We start from the raw sequence: 22,975 nt of genomic DNA, 5'->3' as shown, positions 1-22,975 counted from the left end.
AGGGAGGGAAGAGGCGGAGCCTTCTCTGCTGAATGACTCGGACGCGCAGCCAACCGGCTCGGCGGCTGGACGCCCGGCGGGTGGGGCTCCGCGGCGACCAATGGCAAGCGGCGCGTGGCCCGGAGCGAACGCCTCAAATCCTCCGGGCTCTCAGCTGATTGTTTCTCGGGAGCAAGAGTTGGTTCGGGAAGAGGGAGCCGGCGCTGCAGGGAGGCAGGCGGGTGGCGAGCCAGCGAGCGGAGGACAAAGGGAGGGCGGCGGGGCCCCCTCCGCGGGTGACTTGCATGGCTCTCTGATCGTCCCGCAAGAACGAACCGGGACGTCCCCCGCGGCCCTGAAATTGCACTTTCTCTCATTTTTGCACTCACGCTCCGCCCCCGCCATGGTCGGGCCAGGAGCGATGGGACTCGGCGGGTCTGATCCTGTCCCTCCCTTCCCCGCTCTGGAGTTGGGGCTCAGCGTCCTGTACGCGCTCCTCTACGCTGGCCTCTTCCTCTTCACTTACCTGCAGCTCTGGCTGCTGTTCTACTACCGAGAGAAGAGGCTCAGCTACCGCACCGTGTGCCTCTTCCTGTGCCTGCTCTGGGCAGCGCTGCGCACCGTCCTCTTCTCCTTCTACCTGCAGACTTCCATCCAAGCCGTAGAGCTCCGGCTCCAGCCGTTCCCACACTGGTTGCTCTTCTGCTTCCCGGTCTGCCTGCTCTTCGCCACCAACTGCCTCCTCAACCTCTACTTCGCCGAGGTAAGTGGCCGGCTCAGCCTTGCCGGCGCCGGCTCTTTTCTGAAAGTGCTTGTCTCCGGGATGCTGTAAACAACGGGCACAATGAGCGGCGGCGAGCCGGGCACGCCTCCCATTCTCCTGCATGTTGCTTTTGCTCCGCTGTTTGTCCCGTGTTTACCACACTCTGGTGCATCTGCAAAAAAGCCTCTCGGTGGTTTTCTTGCCCTCCCTCCGCCTACTGCCTAAGGGAACAAACGAGCTAACAAGGTTCTGGGAGCTCGTAAGGAGGCGAGCAAAACCGCGCTACGATGCGAAGCCGAGGTCGGCATCCAGTAGCTGTAGCGAGAGTCTTGCGGTGCAACAAACGGGTTGTTGCCCTCAAAGTGCACAGAATCCTTCGCTGCTCTGGAGGCAGCACAGCTAATGCGGTTACTTCATCGGAAACCATAGCTCCGTATTTCTTTAAGAGTGAAGCAAACGCGAATAGCAACAGCCTAGGTTGCTCAGCTGGGATAGGGACGGCTGACAGCCATTACGTCATTGCTTTGGGCTTTCTTCTCCACCTCCTATTGTTGCTGCCTTTCTTAAAATACTATTTTAAAAAAGACTTGGCTTCTCCCCCCCCCCCCTTCTTTTTCCTCTTGCTGCAGAAGGTAGCATCTGCAGCGTGGTAGTTCTGGCATCTTTTAACCTGAATGGGTCACATCTGAAATGTTGGTATGATCTTTGTGTGTGTGGCTGCTGGATTAATTTCCAAGCCCCCTCCTCTTGAGTCTTGCTGATCAGCTGTTTTCAAATCCTTAGTGTCATCTTTGTTTTTTAGCTTCCTGTAAACTCCTCATCTATTGAAACAAAGCAATGTCCAAATCTTTACAGCTGCAGCAAGGTTTGGATGGCCTTTTAGTGTCTTCCATTGCAATCTTATGCATAAACGTGAAAGAATCTTTTGACACCTTAGAAAGATAATAATGATTGTACCATAAGCTTCGATGAGCTACAATCCCCTACCTTGGATGCATCTTCCCTTGGAAGGTGGATGGTTTACTTCCAAGCAAAGTACCTGAAATTACAGCCCGTTTGGTTTCAATTATACACTTCTGGTGAATGGTCTAGATAAACTTTTTCTAGCAATGGCATGTATCATCTTTACGTTACACTTCCTCCAGTTATTGGGATATTGTCACTTCTTGAACAAACCTGCAGACCATCCTTTCTCCTTGCACTGCAAAACTGTATTGTCACTTAGGAGGCGGTCTCGACAATGACTTCATTCTCTCAGAGACTCAGGGGTGTTCACATGATGAGCACAAGAGAGCTGCTGTTCTTGCCATGAAAATGAAAATGTTTGTTTTGTGAGCAAGCCTTAACATTTTTGGGAGGACGGGGAGCTCAAACTAGCTGACATCTCACATGTGGGTGGAATTGAGGAGGTTTTTGTTTTTGAACTGGGTATTCGAAGGCTTAGTGCTGTTTTGCACTAATAAACAGGGAAACTGTAAACTGTGCAGTCAGCTTTCAGCTGGCATGACGAATGGCAGTTCCAAGACTCACAAAAAGGGAAAGGGGCCATATATGGCCCTGGGGATGCGGGTCATCTACCCCAACTCTAGGGTGGACTGTATGTGAAATAAACCTAAGGAAGGCAATAGCTTCTGAAATCTGGAACACCCCTAGTTTATTTCCCATTTTTAAAATGGCCCATTGCAATGAACAGACAAAATATTTGAGTAACATAACCAGCTATAATACGGAGGCAGTTCTTACGTGTTGGTTGATTGCTTAAAAAAACCAACAGTGCAATACAATTTGTTCCTCTTTCCTTCAAGGGAGGCAGCCTGTGTCATTTTCTTTCAGAGAAAAAAAAGTATGGAAACCTAGAACTATTTTTCCCCCACTAGGAAGAGCTAGCATGCTTGGAAATAGTAGAGCTTTAACGGTCCATGATGATTTTTTAGACCAGTGTTTCTCAACCTTGTCAACTTTAAGTCGTGTGGACTTCAACTCCCAGAACTCCCCAGCCAGCATGCTGGCTGGGGAATTCTGGGAGTTGAAGTCTATACATCTTAAAGTTGATAAGGTTGAGAAACACTGGTCTAGCCCAACCTATGTCTATTGTGCTAGCAAAGCAGGATAGGACTTGTGATTTGTCTGATGTGTGGGGTACCAGATTGGGGAAGGCTGGGGAATGGGTGCATTCCACATAGGGACTGCATTCAGCTTCTTAAGGTTAGAGTCAGGGCAGGTATTATGAAGAGACAACAGCGAGCTATGATAATGTTTGATAAATGTCAGTGTAACATAAATCCCAAGAATGTAGGGTAGAATGGGATCTGACTGACTAAATCAGTGAAATAGATGCTGAGTAATAATTTAGGATAAATTGACAATTTTTGTAAATCAGTTTTGCATATGTGGAAGAAGCTGATTCAGACTTGCAAGATCTGTGATCTAGAATACTGGGGACTGAGATCAGATGGTGGCCTCGAGCAATATTTGCCACAATGAACTTCTGTACCCATCCCCTTGAGCATATGTTTTTGCCCATAAAAGTGAATTCACTCTTGAATTATTGTTGATTGAAAATTCTAACCACAGATTTTAAAATGTATTAAGGGAAATACCTAATAGCACATAACCAATAATACTGAAATTTCCAAGATGTGGAAGATTGGGTCAGATGAATCCAAAGCCAACATGGTTGGCCACAAATCAAGTTCAACAGAATCATGAAAGGTTATTTCAGTGCCCTCTGAACCATTTATGTTGGGCCCCCCAACCAAGCTATGCTGCCATTCCAATCTAATAAAATGTATGCAAAGTCAACAACTGTACTTTGGGTAAGTTTCTTCAGTGTAAATAAAGTGTAGTTGGGAGTTGTGCATGTAAATGCAGGAATTTAAAAACATTAATTTTACAGATTAGAGGTACCAAGCTCAAAAATGTCTCAGGAAAGGCTGTATCATTGCTGGAGAATTAAATAAAAGCTACCAGTTGAACTCACCTGTATATATTTTAAATAGAATATCACAGATGGGAAGAAAGAGTGGTGCAGAAAGCTTTGAGTTCAGATACCTCTTCTCTCTTGTACCACCTTCTTTTCTTAAACATATGTTCTGTGTAGTCTTTTATATTTTGAGATATAAAATACTTTATATGATTTCTTATAAGTGTATGGCAGAAAGCATGTGTGCATACAAAGGAAAGGAGTGTTTCACGGATTGGGTTCACACATCATGCTAAGTATGACGTCTTGTTTTCATTTACTGAGTTTGACTGGCCAGCCCTTGTAATGGTGTGCAAACCCTGTAACAGAGTAAGGGATATTCCTGATCTGAAGGGGCCAAAGCAAAGAGGAGGGAATTTTCTATGCAGGGACATTCAAGCAGAGATGTGGGTTTTTGAAATATTTTAAATTGGAAAATGTTGCTGTGTAGATGAGTATGATTCCAAATACCATATTCAATATCCATAGTCTGTACAAGTATTTGGGCTATGTTATTTGTTGTGGGGGGAAAAACTAGCCAATTTGATGAGGTTTGAGCAGCGTATTTCAAAGAAACTAAACATTCTGATGTGTAGGGAAAATTATTTTTATTGGAATGTTGGGAACATATTGGGCAATAAAACATCATTCAACTTTGAAACTGCCCAATGTGCCCGAAGTGGAACATTTTCCAGCCCACAACTTTGAAGTTAAGAGTGCCTGGCCCATGAGGATATTGTTGGGACTAAGTTCAACAAACACAGAGAAAAGAAAATGTGGACCCCAAATCAGTATTTTGGTCTCCTGGTAGAACTGGGAATGGCCATCTGGATTACCCACAAGATGAAGGCCTTCTTGATAACAGAGGCAGTGCTGGCCATTTCTTTTGAACAAATGATCTAAGATTTCTCCATCTTAGTCAACAATATTGACTAACAATGTACCAATGTTTGTGGTTGTCCTGCTTGGCCTAGAAATTTAGTTTAGCCTGTGGAGATCTAATTTGTTTGTATACAAGCCATACCTGGTTTATGTCAACATTTAGAATTCTGTGCAGGTTTTCAGTCATTCTTTCTCCCTCACCCCAATGCAAATGTATCCCTTTTTGCAATTAAGAGCAGTATATAGATGGGGTGGGTGTCAATTCCCATCCATGTGCTCAACCCAGTGCTGGTCACATCTTGGGGGGACCATCTGAAGTGGAGAATCTTCTTTATGTTATTAGGTTCAAAGTATGATTTAGAACCTTATACATGGAGGCCTTATCATGGAGACGACTATCGAGTAGGAACTTTTTTTTACAGCTTGCCCTCACCATGTGGAGGGTGGGATGAATTGAGAACCCAAATAACACTTGACATTTCTTGAAGCAATCTTGTACAAACCCTCAAGTCTGCAATGGGCCTTGAACTCAGGATGTCAATTAGAGAATCAACCTGGGTGCTACTACCAACTTTTCATGGAAAGATGGACCTGCCAGCAGAAAAACCAAGACAACAAAGAAGCTTCTTCATATTGATAGGCTGAAGTTGATCAGGTGGTATTTTCTCTCTGACTAAGGTTCTGCTTGCAGATCTGCTTTCTCTGCCACCTTCTTGCATCCTCTCAGTCCACAAATCCACAGGTTGCTGCTGTGTGTGACAAAGAGCCAGACTGGAATCCTAACTCTCGCATATGTTTTAACTTGAAGTAGCCTTAATGCAAACATAATAGCAAGAAAACAAAATATCTGCAAGATCTTCAGAAAGCTTTTTAAAAACACACATATACATACATACACAATTTCTGAAGGTTAAATACCATCTCCTTAGTAAAACATGGGGTAGGAATTCCTAATATATCAATTTGGAGTGTATAGATACAATCATATAAAATTGAAGCCACAGTACTATCTTGGTATGGCAGGTGTTATGTTTTTATCAGATAGAGACATCTGATTCTCTTTAATTAATGGCTGATGGAGAAAAGGATATGTGACCCCACCAGTAAGTAAGTTCCACTGAGTTCCTTTTCCAGGTCAGTAATCGAAAATTTAAGGGAGATGTTGAGACGTTCATTTTTCCCTCTTACAAGTATATATGTTCTAAGTTCCATATGCTCCCTCTTACAAATATATATGTTCTAGAAGGACAGCCAACTGCAAGGTGGATGGACTCAGTTACAGTGGTGACAACTGCACCACTGGAAGTCCTGAAAGATCAGGTTAGGGGCAGATCATTATGGAGATTATCTATATGGTCGCTAAAGACTTGCCACTGACTTGATAGCACATAATCAGTCAATCAGTATATATGTTCTACGCATCTAGATATACCAAGTTAGATAAAAGTTGCATTCTCCTCTTTTCTGTCTACCCCCAAAAGACTGATTCTGCCACAAGCTGGTGAGGGCTCTGTAAACTGTTCGATTAAATAGATAGCTGTATCCAAATCTAATTACGTGTATTTGTGTGTGCATCCTGTTTTTAAAACGTTTTTCTTCCCACCAATGTACCTCAGCTAGTTCTTCATCAGAGCTGGATGTCATCCTCTTTCCATCTTTTGCCGGATCTTCGCTCTGCAGCTTAAGGTTTCCTGACATTCCTTCTAAGCTAAAGAACTGGAGCTGATGCTCACAGACATTTGTGGGAAATCTCTTACATCATACAGGATAGGTTCAGTGTTCTAAAGCCAACTTCCTCTGTAACCAAACAATATGTTAGTACACAGAAGAATCATCATTTGCTTTGCGGTAGAAAAGCATGATAAAAAAAAAATTAAACAGATATAGCTGATGGGTCAATATTTGTCTTCCACCAAAGGACTATTCTGGAAGTAGTTCCAAAATATGGGAAGCACTGCACCACAGCTAGGATGCTGGTAGTTAGGAAAACAATATGAAGAAAAATCAACACAGAAATGGCATTCTCTTAAATTGTCTTGAGTTAGTCTGAGGATCCTGATATGGAGAGTAATAGAATAAAAATTAGTCATTCTATTTCAGTTACATTTTTTCACCTCAAATGTTTAAATTGAAATATATAGTGCTCCAGATGAATTAATGGAACAGAGGCTGCAGCATACGTACAGGGCAATACATTCATTCTTACTTATCAATCTACAGTACTGTAGCTTTAATTGGGTCCCTTTTTATTATTTAATAATTTTCTAGATCCCTTTGAGAGGTTGTGTATTTCAGGAAAGCAATGCTTGAAATAAAGTCATATGGAAAAAATATTTTTTTAAGATCTTAGTTTAGAAGCCACAAATTGCTCATTATGAATTGGCTAGCAAAGGTTTTCTGTTTTGTTTTGCACAAATGAATGTTTAATAAATAGGGTTTATTATCACAGGTAATATAAACTTTTTTTTTTTAACTCATGACCCATTTTAATTGCAAGTGTATGTCACAGGCAGTTGCAACATCTAGATTCAAAGATGGTTCACTGTCTGTACAGATTCCCATTTCCCCGAGGCTGGCTTGTAGATATGGTGTTAAACTTTAGGAACAAAGAAAGAATCACATATTCTCCTTGGTTTTAGGCTGTGCTCTTATATTGGAGTTTAGGACAGTATAGACAGAAATAGAATTGCACTATCACTCAAACCTATATATGTGTACTTAGAATTAAGACTACTTGATTTAGTGTAGGTCACTCAACTGGATATGATTGTACTGTTTACAGATAATGTATAAATGTATGCATGCACTCATGTCAATATTTTACATTTTGCCTTATTTTAAAAAGTCTTTAAAACTTGGTGTTTCGCACAGTCCTGGGCTGATTTGAATGGTGGGGTCCCTTAGAGTATTCTTGCCTACGTAGAGGTATTTTGGTTTTTCTGTGTCACTATCATTTCCTGTTAATTGTTGTGTTTAATCTGCTTTTAATATTGTACTCTGCCAAGAATTGGGAAGCCTTCTCAACTGAATAAATACATGTTCTGTATTTGTGCTTACATATTATTAAAATGTTTATGATCCACTGTGACTCTTGAACCTGTGCAATATATAATGATATTTTTTTTAAAGTAAAGCATTTTCTTTTTTTAAAGGTTATCTTCAAAATCAAGTGTGCAGCTGAGTTCAACAAATACAAGTAAGTTTCACCTTAATCTGTATATATTGTAACAGATTAATCAACATATTTTAAAGATGCCCATAATTAATTGATGAGCTCAGTGTGCTCAAGCAGAAGCTGCATCACTATCTGTCAGGGGTACTTTAATTTGCATTCCTGCACCAAGCCAAATGTTGAATTTGATGGTTCAAATTAATGCATAGCAAAGTATAAGTTTGCTTATATTAGCACAGGTAGTACAGCATACAGGTACAGGGAGTCCCCAGTTTAAGAACGAGTTCCGTTCCCAAGATCTGTCCTTAAGTCAAATTTGTATGTAAGCTGGAACTGTATTATTGTATAATATAGTGGTACCTCGGGTCACGAATGCTTCTGTTCACGACCAATTCGGGTGACGAACAGCTCCATTCGCAAAATTTTGCCTCCGTTCACGAACAACGGATTGGGTGACGAACAGGATCCACGGCCATTTTCCCTCCCGTGACATGTGGTCGGGGCTTCCTGTAGGGAGGGGGACTCTCCCTCCAAGCAATAACCGCCTCCCCACTCGCCTTCCTGTCCTCCACGCCAGAAGTCGCGTTGAGCAAGGTTAGCGTTCTCTCTCTTCGTGCTGTATTTTGTGTCATATTTTTGCGGTTTTAAAAAATATATACATATGGTTCAGAACGGATTAACCGTAATTACATTGAACCTTATGGGGAAATTTGATTCGGGACGTGACCAAAATCGGGTTGCGACCAAATTCGGAGGGGTCAGAACGGATTAACCGTATTTACATTGAACCTTATGGGAAAATTTGATTCAGGTCGCAACCAATTCGGTTCGCGACCAGAGTCACAGAACTAATTAAGTTCATGAACCGAGGTACCGCTGTACTGTATAAGTAGTATTGTGTATTTAACTTGAACCATTGTGTATTTAATTTGAATCATTGTGCATTTAACTCAAATTTTGCTACAATAGACTCTGTTCTTAACTATGGGTCATCGTTAACCAGGCATTCTTAACGCGAGGACTATCTGTATTCCTAATTGTTTTATAACATTCCACGATAGTTCAAAGTTGCTTGCATGAAATAGATTTAAAAAAGAAATCTGATTATATCATTTCAGCAAAGAACTTGGCTTTCAGAGCAAATGTGCTTTGGCTTTACTTCTAACAGCAGGACCAGACTAAGGAGCAGATTAAGCAGATGATGCTCACCTGCAAATTGATGTGGATACCCATTGGGAATGGGAAGAGACACGTTTTACCTTACACAATACAAATGCATCTCAAACATGTGTATTGTTTGTATAAGGGCAGCATTGTTCAGATATGAATGTTAACCCAAAAGAAGAAAGCAAGGATTAGGGAAGCTGCTCAGAAAGAAAGGCTGTGCTGAACACCAACTTCCCTTTCATTTTTCTTTCTTTTCAGGACTTTCTTGTATATGGGGTCTGTATTCATCAGCCTTCTCTTCATCTTTGTGAACTTGACATGTGCGTTGTTGGCACAGGATAATGTTCCAGATGATCAGCTAAGGTGGACAGTTTTTGCCCGGGCCCTGATCAATGATAGTCTCTTCATTCTTTCTGCCATCTTGTTAGCTTGCTGCATGTGCAAACTGTCCAAAGTGTCTTCAGCCAATGTTTACCTCGAGTCCAAGGTAAGGAGGAAGTGGCACATTTTTTCTGTATTAAAATCTGCCAGATTCTGAGCAAGTCGCTGAAATCCTGATCGTATTTCAGACACTGAATAAAATAGTTTTCAGGGGACATGTACAAAGATGTTGTATTCCATTTTCAAAGTGGCTTGGAAATGTGGGCAACTTTTTAATTCTTTTAAAACTCCTAATATTCCACATAGCCTAAAAGATTAGTACAGCTGCGTTGAAGTATAATATCTGCTGCTTTCACTGGAAAATCAAGTATCAACAGATTGCTTTTCCTATCGCTTTTAAAAACCTCTGAGAAGAAATTCTATGCTTTCTTTATGCCTTGGAGGCAGCAAGTAAAGGTTTTTCTTTAATAATTAGGTAAGAAAGTTTCTATGAAGTGGGAAGGGATTAATGAACTTTAAGGTTAATAGGCTTTTAAAAAAGTATTTGTGGAATAGTTTTTGAAGAATGCTCACCCCTAATACACAATTAGCTTATGGGCAAAGCCAACCCAATGGAATGATGAAAGAAATCTTAATTAAGGGGTGTGTCTCTGTGTGTGTGTGTGTGTGTGTGTGTGTATATGTGTGTGTGTCTGGGCAGGGCTTTGATTGCATGGTTGCAGCACTCATCTTGATGTTTTTGACCCTGGAGACACCCCTGGAGTGGGGGAAAATGTTCCAGTGCAGGTTAAGGGGGATTAGGCTACCACGTTCTTGCTTAGTGGTGAAAAGGGAAAAGGACAGTTTAGTGCAATGTTTCTCAACCTTGACCACTTTAAGATGTGTGGACTTCAACTTCCAGAATTCTAGGAATTGAAGTCCACACATCTTAAAATGGTCAAGGGTGAGAAACACTGGTCTAGTGGGAAGCAGAATGAACCATTCTGGGAAAAGTTACAGCTGGTTACAATACTATTATTCCTAATCTTCTGCAGTTACTTAGCTTTGTCTTCTACTGTACTATTGTTGCTGTGGTGTTCTTGCTCCTTGCCATCTGTTGTCTCTTTACACAGTTTCTTCCTTGGAGAACTTGTACTCAGCCAAAATATATCACATTTGCTAGTGTTATAGAAATTTGCCTACAAATATTCTCTTGCTTCAACCAAATGCATATAAATACTGTCCAAGACAGAGGCTCCATAACTTGGGTGTGGTGGTGGAACTTGTGTTTATGCATGCCATGTTCATCGCAGTTGCTGTTTTCTGTCTTCTTTTGGTAGCACTCTTCATTTGTGGGAAATGAATTGTCAGATATTTTCACTGTAATGTATAGGTAATGCATATGGCCAGTTTAAATTCTGCCTATTTGGAAAGAATTGTCTCATTTGCACGAATACAGAATGGCAAACAACGCTGACACAGGTCTTTTTACAATCAGAAGGCATCAACGAACTGTGAATTAACCCTGCTAAGCAGGAAAGTTTTTTAAAAAGAAGAGTTGTCCTGCTTCTTAGCATCTTCATATTATGGATTAGGAGCCTGGTGCTTAGAAAGCCAGTGATTAGTGTCTGGAATTATTCAATCTTCTGCTGAAGTCTAATGAGCAACAGCAGTTTATTCTACGTAAGAGGATCGTCCCCAGATTGGATCAGTGATAGCAGAATATTACTCAGTATTACCAGTCTCATGTCAGAAAGATAACTCTTGGACTGTGCAACTGGAATCAAACATCGAAGTTGATAAAGAGGCTAAAAGTATAGTCCTGTGCACTGCGCCTCGCTGCGCTTACTTTCTATCATTTAGTGTGATTTAATTCCATCTTTTTGTCCACAGGTTTTTGATGTAAGTAAAGTTAGACAAAATGCAGAAAAAGAGTAAGAAATACTAGTAAATGAAATTAAGGACATAAAAAAGATTTTAAAAAAGAATATAACTAAGCCTACTTTATACCAAGTTTATTTGTTACACCTCTCTATGCTTCTACAGTTTTGCAAACCATCCTTGCCTTCACCACACTAATAATGTTAGCACAGCTCACAATGGAATAAATAAATAAACAAACTTTCTCAAAATAGTTTTAAAATGCAATTCCAACTAATTCAAACCAAAAAGGCCTCACTGAAGAATGCCATCTTGACTTGTTTCCTGAAAACACAAAGTTAGGGCCAAACCACTCTTTTTTTTAAATATAATTTTTATTAAGAATTTTAATTACAATAGTAAAAACTAATACAAACTAAGAGAAAGTGAAGAGAATAGGAAAAAAGAATAAAAAGTGCAGGAAAAAAGAAAAAAATATATAAAGAAGTGCCTTCCAACCTTCATAACAAGTATAAACAAATTTAATAACTCTTCACCCCTTATAAGGTTACAAACAGATATCTCTTCATCCCATATCCCATCCCTCATCTATAAGTAAATCCATAAAACATCAACTTTTCAATCCTGGTGTCAGCAAAAAGTCCATAAAGGGTTGCCAGAACGTTGCAAAAAAAACAAAAAACTGTTATTTTAACCTTGATCAAATAAACCAACTTTATATTTCTTCCCTTTACTTCTAACAATCTTAATCTTTAATTCAATCAAAGACTGTTGTAAGGTTGGATTTCTCTTCAATTCTTCTTTATCCCATTACACAGATTTCTTCAAGGCTTTAACAAGCCTCTTTTGCAGATCTGGTAGGAAAACATTTTCCAGGTCATTCTCTTGGTTTATTGTTTGAATTTCCCTTTTAGTTTTTAAAAATTCAGCCATTGTCCTTTGTATATCGAGCAAAGCATCCTTTTCCAAATCATTCTCATGACCTGTCATTTGTAGTTCCACTTTCAGTTCTTTCTCTGTCTTGTCATAAAATTTGTTCCACATCTATCACTCCTTAACATCTTTTGGACATAGTCTGTCCATAGAAGCATACATCATTACTGACAGTGTTGATATTATAGTTAATAATTTCTGGCTCCATTCTTCAATATTTCCGATGTTATAACGTTTTATGTCAGTTTGTAAGTCCCAGTATTAACTGACATCAAGAACAGGCTTGTATTTTTTTTCCTTCTGCTTAGAAACTTAGAACCTAAAATGTCCAGTTTCTAAAATCATCACTTATCTTTGTTATGATTTACAGTAACCAAGATAGCCAGAATAAGTCCGTTTCCCACAAGAAGCTGTTTATTTTTTATAATTAATTCCAAAAACTTATAGTAAAGTCAATATTTCAAATTTATCTGGACCCTTAATTAAAAGTTTATAACTTTTTTAGACCAAAATCTTATTTAGCTTTTTGCTGTTTATTTCAAATTGTTTACATTCTTAAGCTTGTAATTAATTTTTCTTTTGTTCAGAGTTGAAGATAAACACACCCGATGAAGACTTTTCAAACTTGTCATTCTGAATAGCTTTAAGATGGTTAATAGACTATTTCCAAAAGTTATTAGAAAGTGAGGTTTGCAAACTTAGTATCCCTTAAAAGGCTCTGCTGCGGTTGTGAGCAAGATGGCTGATCCCATCGTCCCCTGGGGCTCAAACCCATGGAAAACCACTCTCCTGTGATTTCCTCATGAGGCGCAGCCATCCAGAGCACATGTGGGCAGTTTCCTGTCCTCTCCTTATCCAGAGAGGTTCCAAGGGACCGGTCTACCCACCGGTTCCTTCATCTTTGCTAAAATCATCAGCTCCATGACAGTTTGCCATACGTCTCCTGGAAGTTGACTCAGGAGAAGGCCAAACCTCTCTTGATGAAATGCATTCTATAACTTTTGAACAATGCAGAAGAAAGTCCTCTCCTGTGTACCTGGCAAGTAGTTTTGAAAAACTGAAGGCCTCTCCTGTTGACCTTAATACTCAGAAATATTCATACTGAGATCAGCAGTTATAGCTAGGCCCCAAGCCATGTAAAACCTTTAAACTACTCCTGAAAAAAATAATTGCTAACCAAGTCTTCAGAATGGATATAACATGCTTCTGGTATCATGCACCAATTAACAGTGTAGCTTCCAGTTTTGCATTAATGCAAGCTTTTGGGGGCTCATCAGGGGTGGGCCCCACATAGAATTCATTGCATTAGTCACATTGAGATGTACCCAATTCCAAGTCCAAACACCTTGGAAATAGCCAAAGTTGGCACACTGAATATAATTATGCAAACGCAGTCCTTGTCAACATTGCCATCTGCAACATTGCATCTGCTATCCGCAAATGCAAAGAACTTCAGGTTAGGCAGCACTCCTAGACTGTAAGCTACTCTTGCAGGGGATGTACATCCTCATCCAGAATATGCTAGTTAGTTTCTGGAACTTCATAGTAAGTATCTTGAAAATGTAGCTAGCATAACGTTTTTCTCTGGAGGGAAGAGAAGGCTGGTAATCAATGTATTTACATTCTGCCATTTATCCTGTAAAGACATAGATTTTTCAATGTGTTTGCCCGTTCTGAGCAACTATTTCCACGAAAGAGAATTACTGCAATCTTTTCATTGATATCAGTCTGCTTTATTCTTTAATGAACGCCTTATCCTCACTGAGGCCCTATTCATTTGATTGCAGTGATTCCCATTTTGCAGTTAAGAAATGGTCTGGAGGAACTTCTGCCAAGGGAGTGGATAACGGCCAAACAGGGCTGTGAACTTGGACTTGGTGCCTAGTAGTAGAACAAGACCTAACTTTCTCTTTTTACTCAGCCTTTATTATTTCCCCCAGAAATCCTCACACTTTTTTTATAGAAAAATTCTGTTGCTGGCATTACATTCCTATCTGCAGAATAATTATGACTGTTCCATAGCATCATATAGTCTGCTCTCAGATTTGAGTTCTGATTGTAAAAGAAGCATGTCACTGATGCAAAACAGTTGTTGAAAATATGGCATGGATTAGCAAACATGGATAAGATTGAGCAGGAGGTCTCTACTTTCAAAGGGGTTGCTGCCTACATTTTAGGTGTTACAAGAGGTGGCAGGAGGAGCAAGATGTATAGGGGGTGTGAATAAGTGTGACTGCATGCCTTAGTTGGAAATGAGGACCCGAGTTAAGTCAGGGGCTTCACAGAGGAGAAGAATTTGGTAGAAGGCTGGAAACATCTGATACGAGTCATGAGGCGCAGTGAGGAAGAATGCTCAGAACTTAAGGGAAGAATATTTGGAGAAGATACAGATGGCAGAGTTAGATAAGTAATGTTCATTGAGCATGGTTTAATTTATTACCGTTATATACTATTTTTCCTCTGGAAGCTTAGAGTGGTGCATGTGGGCCTTCTACTTTTATCTCACAAGGAGTATCCTCTAGGTGGTGACTGCCCAAATCACCCAGTGAGCAGTGGGTGAATGGGGGGTCTGATACCTTAACCATTATATTACTCTTTAAGTATTAAAAGATAGGACAAGGCCATGGAGACCATCTAGTGCATATGGTACTCCTCCTATTCCTTGTTCCTTATTCAGGCTGGTTGTAGTGGTTACTTTTGTATTGGATTACCTGTGAATTGAGCTAATAAGTTTTCAATGTCTATCCTTCCTTTGTGCTAACAAATATATTTTTGGGTCTTTAAAGGTAATGAAGCCAGAAGTACCTTTTACACCACATCTGGTTCTGTACTGGATCAGATCTCTCATGCGCAGTTTACCTAAAAGAACTACTCAGGGCTTTCTTTAGGCAGTGTTTACCTGACAGAACCTCTTAAAATCTCTTTGTCAACTTATTGTATCTAATACCCCTATGTGTATTTTTTTTTTAACTAGGGCACATCTCTCTGCCAAGCTCTCCTTGTGGGTTCTGTTGTCATCCTCTTACACTCATCAAGAGCTTTCTATAATTTGGTGGCAGTAGTGATCACTCCAGACCATGCACCCAGTCCATTCAACTATGGTTGGGATAACCTTTCAGATAAGGTAATCAAGCTTTTCACACTTCCATAGAAATAGAGGAAGATCACATCTAAGTTGGAACACTAATATTGTCCACCCTTTTCCTTGTGTGTGCCTCCAATTAACAGCAATTGGGAGGAGGCACTATGGGTGGGAGGCAGTTGGAAGAGCACCAATGAGATCTATATATATTGGAAAGCAACTTGTACATGAGCTAATGAAGCTGCCTTATCTAGAACCGGCCAATTCATCCACAAAGAATAAGGCTGTCAAAGGTACAAGTCAAAATTGCTAAATGGTGTGTGTGTGTCTATCTACACATGTATGTATGTATGTATGTATATATGTATATGATCAAAGACAATTTGCATTTGAATACCAGTCACTGGGAACAACAGCAAGAAAATATCCTGCTTTTGAGCTTTTTGATGGTTATCTGGTTAACCATCATCAGGTCTGGTCCAGTACTGCTACTGTTATTCTGTGGCTAATCAGACTAAGCCATAGCAATTGAATTTATACAATACTAAGCGATGAACTATGGTTTATAAACAACAGTGGCTTGGATTCACATATCATATCAGGCCAAAACCAAACTAACCACATTATGGCTTAGCAAGAAGATATGAAGCATCCCTAAGCATTCTTTCTTGGTTTCCGCTGATTCCAAGAGGTGTCTTGCCCCCTATCCTAGATTTTCCTTTTAACATGCCAAAAATTAAAATAGAGGCCTTCTAACGCCAAACTTTGCCTGTGGATTGTGAGGTTATTCCCAGAATAGAAGGAAGGGGCTCAGCTGAAAGAACCTGCAAGGAAAAAAATGGAGCCAATTGACCACACATCCCTTGGGATTTAAGATTAGATCCAGTCCTTTGAGCAAGCCTGAAACACAACTGGAAGCCAGTATACTAGGCTTGTCTGTAAATTACAGTACTGCATTCAGAATATGTGTGAGTTATTTTTCTCTGAATTTTCCCTACAGCTTCAAGAGAAAGAAGTTAACGGTGAGGAGTACGTGGTCTTTGGTGTGGTGCTTTTTCTCTGGGAGTTCGTCCCAACCATATTTGTGGTACTCTTCTTCCGAGCACAGAGGTTGGCCCAGAATTTGGTATGCTGGATTGGGATCAACCATTATTCTTTTTCAAAATAAGCAAATATTCAACATTGTGGAGGGAAAACATGCAAAGGGAATTAGAACACAATGAAAATATTTCTTTGGGGGAGGCAGAAAGGAACAGCCCAAGTTGATGCATGAATAGATCACTTTATATAGGTGGTGGTGGTGGTGGTAGGAACTGTGCCATCTTTCTGGCATCATAGGGTTGATTTGTCACAGAGCTGGTATGTTACTGCACAGTGGGATTATGATGTGATATTGGAAAGAAAAAGATCTTGTGGCTTTCACTTAGGGAGGTTAGTACTGTGTCATTAAAACAAAAAAGAATTTGGGATATTGTACCCTACAACGTGCTGAGAGAATGTTTGTGAGCCCTTTAGGATTACCTTTAATCCTACTTGTAATCTGTGAGATCTGAGCTTCATGTAGGTCCTATTAATAAAAAGATTTTGGATAAACAACACCCAAAACAATGTACTGTGTCATGCCTTTATTAATACAATATTCCCTGCCTTTGTTGGAAAACAATGTGAAGCCCTAAGATAATTAGCAATCTTAAGGGGATAAATTGAATCAGAGGTTCCAATCAGATGTGAACTTGAAGGGTTGTCTCCTATTTAAAAAAGCCACACACATTGGCAGCCACCATCAGATTCTGCTTCATAAGAGAGTTTGTGGAAATTAATCATGCCCTGATCAAAAGAGATCTGTGAACCTGCAAAAAAGGATTGTTGATGCTTGTAAGGCTGGAAAGGGCTACAAAACTATTGATAAAGACTTTGGCCTTCATCAGTCCATGGTCAGGCAGATAGTGTACAAATAGAAAAAATGCACCTTTATATTACTCTTTCCAAAGTTATCATTGAATGAAGATCATCTTAAGGGCAAAGAGTATAGTGCTCTAGGAGATTGCAGAGGATCTCAGTGAAATGACAAAGTATCTGCAGGCTACTCTTGCATTGCCTGATGTCAGTGTTCATGAGTCCACCATAAGCAAAGATGGTATGAATGGAAAGATACCAAGGAGGAAGTGATGGCTCTCCAGAAAACACATTGCTGCCCATCCCAAATTTACCTAGGTCCACCTGGATGATCTAGCATGTTATTGAAACAATGTCTTATGGAAGTAGAAGAAACTTAAACAAAATATTTTGTTTGGAGAAAATGATATACTGTGTGCTAGCAAAAGAGCCTTATCCCAATTGTGAAGTATAGTGATGAAAGTATCATGGTTTGGGACTCCTTTGCAGCTTCAGGACCCAGGCAGATTGCAATCATTAAAGGAATAATGGATTTTGGACTTACTAGCAAATTATATTTAGTAGCAAATTCTACAGAGATGATTTGGTGTAGTGGTTAAAGACACTGGGTTAGAAAGCGGAGACTGGGAGTTCTAGTAGGCATGAAGCCAATTGGGTGACAATGGGGTCAGTCACTCTCTTTCAACCCTAGGAAGAAGGTACTATCAAGCTACTTCTGAAAAATGTTGCCAAGAAAACTGCAAGGATTTGTTTATGGAGTCCCCAAGAATCAGGGCTGACTCAAAGGCATATACAAACACAAAAGTAAATTCTATAGGAGAATATCAAGGTATCTGTTCATAAACTGAAGCTGAAACAAATGTGAGTCATGGCAGCATGGCAATGATTCTAAACACAGAAGTGAATCTACAACAGAATAGCCAAAGTAGAAGAAATTTTACAGTCAAAGCTCTGACCTTACAAGCCAATTCAAGAGCCCCCCAAAGACCATTGTTTTGAATTAGTTCTGTAAAGAAAACTGGGGCCAAATAACTTTAAGCCCATGTGTGGGACTGATCAACAGGTAAGAGAAATGTTTGGTTGAGGCCACTGCTGTTTAAGGAAGTACCACCAGTTACTGTATCTCAAGTTCACATACTTTTTTTCAACAGTCAGTGAACATTGGCTCAGTGCATTCAATAAAGACAACAGAAAGCGCACTGTTTTGTGTATTGCTGATCCAGAAACTCTATTCATAGAGTAAGCTTGAATCACATTGTTGGTCACAGTACTACAGCGTTATGAGTACTTCTAAGGGTTTGCAAACTTTTCTCTCTTCCTGTATAGTAGTGTTTCTCAACTTGCATGCTAGCTGGGGAATTCTGGGAGCTGAACTCCACTTAAAAGTTGCTAAGGTTGAGAAACACTGCTGTACAACTTTCGAGTGGGAAATTGGAGGGCATATTTCAAAAATGAACAGGGCCAGGGAAAAAAAACCAGTATGTTAAACTATGACAAAACTAACTTTGACTTGACTTGAATTGCACTAATTCAGTGCAGTTCACAATTGCTATTTATTTAATAACTTTCCCTTTCTCTTGCATTAACATGTATAATTCAGCTGTAGCCTTTGCAGGCCCCTGGAGAATATAGTCTGGAAAATGGGGTGGCGACTATTTTAGTTACTTGATCTGAAGACCGTAATTGGAATTTGGTTCATTACTTAGCTTAGCAGGAGCATGTGGTGTTGCCATGTGCCATACTCTGCTTAATTGCCTTGCACAAGATTGTTCCATGTGCCAGTAGTTGTTTTCAGCAGCTTCCTTTCACTTTGCCTCCCCTCTCTTGTTAGAAAGACTTTATAACCATCTATTGTACTGCAGAGGACCTGACAGCTCCTTCATTCATCAGACTAGAATAGTTAATTACAACAAAGGAAATTACATTTTTAAAAAATAGTATGTAGTACATTGGGAATCTTGATTTTGGAAAAGGCAGAGAACTAGCATATTTTTCCTTCCCAGATTGACCCCCTGTTTTTGTTTGCCTAACTATTACTCTTATCCCAAAGGCACCAGCTGGAATGATCAACAGCCACAGTTACAGTTCACGGGCCTACTTCTTTGACAATCCAAGACGATATGACAGTGATGATGACCTCCCAAGGCTTGGTGGAGGAAGGTAACTTGATTCTCTAAGAGAAGGGAATTAGTGATTTGCTTTCCAGGCAGAAAACCGCTAAGAAAAGTTTTGAACCAGGTTAAACTTCTCAGGCTCTTGGTCACAATGATATCCCAGGCCTTTACACTGCCAATGTTCTTCCGTATGCTCTATTGTAATCTTTGTATAAAGACTCAGTTTGTTCTGCATAGGGAATAAAAATATCCATTCTGGGATAATAAAAATGCAGTTTAAAAATAATGAATAAACATGAGAAAGGCCCTGCTGAATTGACCCAAAGTTCATTTATCAGCATCTGATTTCTTCCAGGGGGTCAACCTGATGCCTTCTGGAAACTCAAAAGCAACCCATGAAAGCTTTGTAACTTCAAACCTGGGGAGCGATGAAAGTCTATGTCCTTTCACAGAGGAGAAGGCAAGAAGCTCTCACACTCTGCCTCTCCTTGCAGAGTGTTTTATTGAAGTTGCTGAATCCACCTTGCACTTCCCTAATTAGCAGCCAGAATTGTCTGCTTTTTTCAGTGCTCCTTTGGGAACAGCAGCTCCTGGTGGCCTTCTATATAGATGGCATTCCACAATTAGGTACCTTTGCTGAAAAAACATGTTCCTTAATTGCAATTTTTTTCCTAAAATTGGCAGATACCCATAAATTGTAATGTTCGAATTAGTCAGTTATTGCATTAAGGCAGTCTTTTCCAAGATGAGCATCCTCCCCCAATAGCCATGCTGTTTGTGGGAATTCGGGGAACTGAAATCCACATTTGGAGGATGCTTAGGTTGAAGAAAGTTGTGTTATGCTGACCTCTGACTTTTTGGAACTGGTTTTTTCTAATGTGATCTCTCTGTGTCTTACTGTCATGAATTTCCATTTTGTATTTTTCAGCTTGGCTACTCCTCAGAATTCTGGGTGGTATGGCTCTCTGACAGGGAGCGACAGCTGCATCATGATTCCTCCTTTGGTTGCACCTCCAATGGATGTTGCTCCACTGCTGTTCAGCCATGAAAGCTTGGAATCAAGAAGTCATCACAGCTCACATTCAAGGCCACCAAACTAATCATAGAGTAGCTTTGGGGGGAGGGTTCCAGTGAGGTGTGAAGGACATGACTCCCTGTTGAGTTCCCCCTAATGCATATAGTATTTTCCATTGATCTTCTAATATGAGAATGGAACAATATTGGCTCATGGCTCTGCACTCTGGACTGGAGAGACCAACTGTTGCTATGTGGTACTGGAAATAACAGAAGCCAAAGGAGAGCATATTTTGAAAGCATTCTATTTTATTGGTCATGCCTTCTGGACAGTGTTCATTTGGCAACTATAAGCAACAGACCATGACTGTTGTCCAGATGAATATTTGCACTTTTAATCAACAATTTCCAAGGAATAGTTCTCTTCCCTCCTAATCTGTCTTCTCCAACGGCATGAAATGTCTGTTCTGGACAACTTTTAAATTGCACATCTCTGGTTGGGAAACTTGTTCTGTCTTCCTATGATGACAAACATCTCTACATATTTAACAGCGTAAAACTTTTGAAAGTGGGGTGGGATGAGGAATCTCTTTTGCTTTTTAATTCTTGGAGACTACAAGTATGGCACAAGTGTCAGTCTCACAAGGGTAACTTAACTTGTGGTTATGTTTTGCCATCAATCATTACTGAGATTGCTAGAGCAAGTCCCATTGTTGCATGTGTTGTTATATTCCCTGCAATGTCCTTGTGTTCTTTTTGGCCTATTTCTAGCATTAATACTTCATTTTAAAGAACAGTGACTTGCTTTATACTGGAAAAGCAGATTGGCAATTCAGAGTGGGTTACAGACAGGGTGGATCTATGAGTGTTGGTTGCAGGCTTGTTTGGGGTGATACGTAGCCAGCTGGCACAGATGCCCTTCACTGCTTTCTCTGGCAACTGCTTTTATGTTCCATGATGGAATGAAAGCAAGACTGATTTCTTTGCAACCACAGAAAAATATATTGCTCCTGGATTGCTTCATACCACCAAAGAGCATCATTCGCTGGTACTGAGAAAACAACCGTTTGGAATGTGAAGCAGAGTTAGTCAACTTTTTTCTTCCCTCTACCAAGGAAACAGTACTAGGCAATGAGATCACTAAGAGATGAGGCAGGCAGGGTGGATAAGGGCAACTGTAGCCATGGATGCATCTCCTAAAAAATTTGCAGTTAGATCCAGTCTAGTAGAAAGTGTTAATTATATCTGCCCCCACTCAGAAGTGTGTGATTCCTATTTATATTCCACGCAGCAGAGGCTTCTAGAAGTATTTTTTAGATTTGCTGTTCTCAGCCTGCTGACCTTTAGAAGTGTGGCATTAACTTCCAGTATTTTCAGCCAGAACTCTTGCCAGGCTGCTTGGGAATTTTAGGAGTTGTAGTCCTAATGCATCTGGAAGATTCAAGAATGAGGAAGGCTGGTCTAAGATAATGTGGAAGCACATCTATTTTTAATTCGAATTTGAACTATACCTTCTACTAGTGTTAATTACCATAATTTCACAAATGGCTTCTGACAACAGCTGTATTGTCTTGAAGCTTTAGGATCAGTCTTTTCCTTACAACTGATAACTGCAACCTGGTTATAGCAAAAGTAATCCTAAAGTCCTAGGATGGAAAGGAAATTGCCCTAAAGGCGTATGAATCTCAACCTGGGGGAACTCCCAGTGACCCCCAGGCTTCCCAAACACTTTTCTGATGAATCTGCATTCATTGGGACCAAATGCATTCTGTTCCCTTGTGAGAAAAGGATATGTGCCTATGTTGAATAGAACTGTTTGGTCCCAAATGGACCTATCTTTACACTCTCCTAGTTGAACAGAAACTTAAATGCTACCCTAATGTTACAACAGGAGCAATGAACCTATTGTCCTCCAGATGTTGTAAATTACAACCCCTAGCAGCTCTAGCTGGCATGGCCCAGGAGGATTATAAGGGGCTGTGGTTTACCATCCTTAAATGAAAGTGTGAGCCAGTGGTTAAGGCATCAGGTTAGAAACTGGGAGACCATGAGTTCTAGTCCAGCCTTAGGCATGAAGCTTTGGGCAACCTTGGGCCAGTCACTCACTCTCAGCCCTAGGAAGGAAGCAACAGCAAACCACTTCTGAAAACCTTGCCAAGAAAACTGCAGGGACTTGTCCAGGCAATTGCCAGGAGTCAAGACCGACTTGAAGGCACCCAAAAAAAAAAGTTTGGGTAGTAACTTCTTGGACTATGTGTATAGCACTTGGCTTCAGTAAGGATTCATACTTTAAATCTGAATTCAAGTTATCAGCCAGGGGCTGAATGTTTTTAAACATGACTAAACAAGTTTTGTTTCTAATCATTTTCCCCTCTGTTATTGCCAACTCACTCCTTGGCCAAAGAGTAGCTATAGGGTAGACTGAAACCTTCAAGTTACAAGTTCTTGAGTTTCATATCTGCTTTCTAATCATTTAATACTAAGTAAGTTGGCTGCTATGGCAAGCCTATCATTTCTTCATTTTCCACACTACAAGGCACATAAACTCAGATTCAGTAGAAATCTTCTCTGCATAGTCGAGTGGATTTCCTGCTGCAGAAAGTGATTGTGAGTAGGAGCACTGTCCACCTGGAGCAAAGGCTGAGTATCTTCAAGAACAAGAGTCTTGAGTTCTTGTGTGTAAAACATCCTTCTCCACTATGGTGTCTCCAAATGGATTTGGACTGCAGCTCCCGGAGATCATACCGGATGAGGAAATCTGAGACTTATG

At 40.3% G+C, this 22,975-nt stretch overlaps 1 protein-coding gene across 1 annotated transcript; it reads left to right on the top strand.

The window, feature by feature from the left end:
* Positions 1 to 178: 178 nt before the first annotated feature.
* Positions 179 to 21,957, top strand: GPR137C (G protein-coupled receptor 137C). Its single transcript, XM_025164036.2, has 7 exons — positions 179 to 742; positions 7,739 to 7,782; positions 9,184 to 9,412; positions 15,074 to 15,223; positions 16,182 to 16,307; positions 19,128 to 19,237; positions 20,120 to 21,957. Exons 1-7 carry the CDS (start codon positions 383 to 385, stop codon positions 20,289 to 20,291), a joined length of 1,191 nt encoding a protein of 396 aa, XP_025019804.1. The 5' UTR covers positions 179 to 382; the 3' UTR covers positions 20,292 to 21,957.
* The last annotated feature ends 1,018 nt before the right edge of the window (positions 21,958 to 22,975 follow it).

Source organism: Python bivittatus, unplaced genomic scaffold, assembly GCF_059951505.1.
Source record: "Python bivittatus isolate LINGU-HERP-01145 unplaced genomic scaffold, Pbiv_v1 ctg000580_np1212, whole genome shotgun sequence".
Lineage (NCBI taxonomy): Eukaryota > Metazoa > Chordata > Lepidosauria > Squamata > Pythonidae > Python > Python bivittatus.
This window is presented reverse-complemented; position numbering and strand designations above follow the sequence as displayed.